The 1,041-nt window shown below is 56.4% G+C and overlaps 1 protein-coding gene across 1 annotated transcript in view; it reads right to left on the reverse strand.

The window, feature by feature from the left end:
- Window positions 1–577: 577 nt before the first annotated feature.
- CCM_09364 (uncharacterized protein) overlaps window positions 578–1,041 on the reverse strand; it is a gene marked incomplete at both ends in the record, with an annotated part of 3,219 nt that continues 2,755 nt past the window's right edge. Inside the window, 2 exons of the mRNA XM_006674498.1 lie at window positions 578–751; window positions 812–994. Of these exons, the coding sequence (XP_006674561.1) occupies window positions 578–751; window positions 812–994 (357 nt within the window). The remainder of the gene's footprint in view (window positions 752–811; window positions 995–1,041) is intronic.

Here is a 1,041-nt window from a genome sequence, read left to right on the forward strand (position 1 = left end):
GCAGACAACAGTCCAAAAGGGCTTATGAATAAAAAGAGATATACATACATACTGGTGACTCTTCCAGAAGGGCGCGCTCGCACCAAGCAGCGTTAGGCATCACCGTTTAGCGAGCAGGGTTTTTTTGTCGCCAACGATGCCATGCCCTATTTTCGCGAGCCGTTGAGCAAATTAACTCCTGCTTGGCTCCTCGACAACGCGATGCACCAAGGAGACAATGAAATTCTCTAGCCGAAAAGTGCAAAAATAAAAAACGGCACAACTCAACATAAATCTTGGATATACCAAACAATCGCGGCGTGTCCTCGCATAGCTCCATCAAACCGGGGCGAACACTTAAATGGTAAGTTACTGGATGGTGTTAACCGCTCATGCATGATAACTTCTACAGATAATAAATTCCTGATATATTTTGAACAATAAAGACAACAACCCGGCATTCTCTACCGGATGAGGGTCAAAAGTGAAAGCTGTTCCATAATCGCGACCGTTGCTTCAACTACATATCAATCCAAATCTCATTCTACAAACACCAACCATATAGCTCGCTAATCATACACGCTGGGTATCCGCGCCGTCAACTCCGCACCTCAATGCCGTGCTTGACCGCCATCTCGCGCATACTCAAGCCCTTCAATTCCCTCTCCAACGCATGCAAGCCCAGCACCGGCGTCAGCACCTGCACAGGCTCCTCCTCCAGCACCACGACCGGCTGGCCGCCAGGCAGCCGGACCTCGCCGGCGCCGAGCGTCTGCGCAATATCCAGCAGCAGCACGTCCATGGGGCATATATACGCGACGCGCTTGCGCACGCTCCACGCGAGCACGTGTCCGCACAGCGCGCCGTCGTCGGCGCCCACGAGCCACGCGCCGCTGTCGCCGGGGATCCCCATCGCCTGCACGCCGCTGCCGCCGCTCGCCACCTGGTAGGCGTGGCTCGGCGACGCGCGACCGTACATCTTGACGCTGCACAGCGCGGGGAGGATCTCGCCGCGCTGCGCGCCGCTCGTGCGCGCCACGCACCGCACGCGCTTCCCGGGGA

Source organism: Cordyceps militaris, assembly GCF_000225605.1.
Source record: "Cordyceps militaris CM01 unplaced genomic scaffold CCM_S00009, whole genome shotgun sequence".
NCBI lineage: Eukaryota > Fungi > Ascomycota > Sordariomycetes > Hypocreales > Cordycipitaceae > Cordyceps > Cordyceps militaris.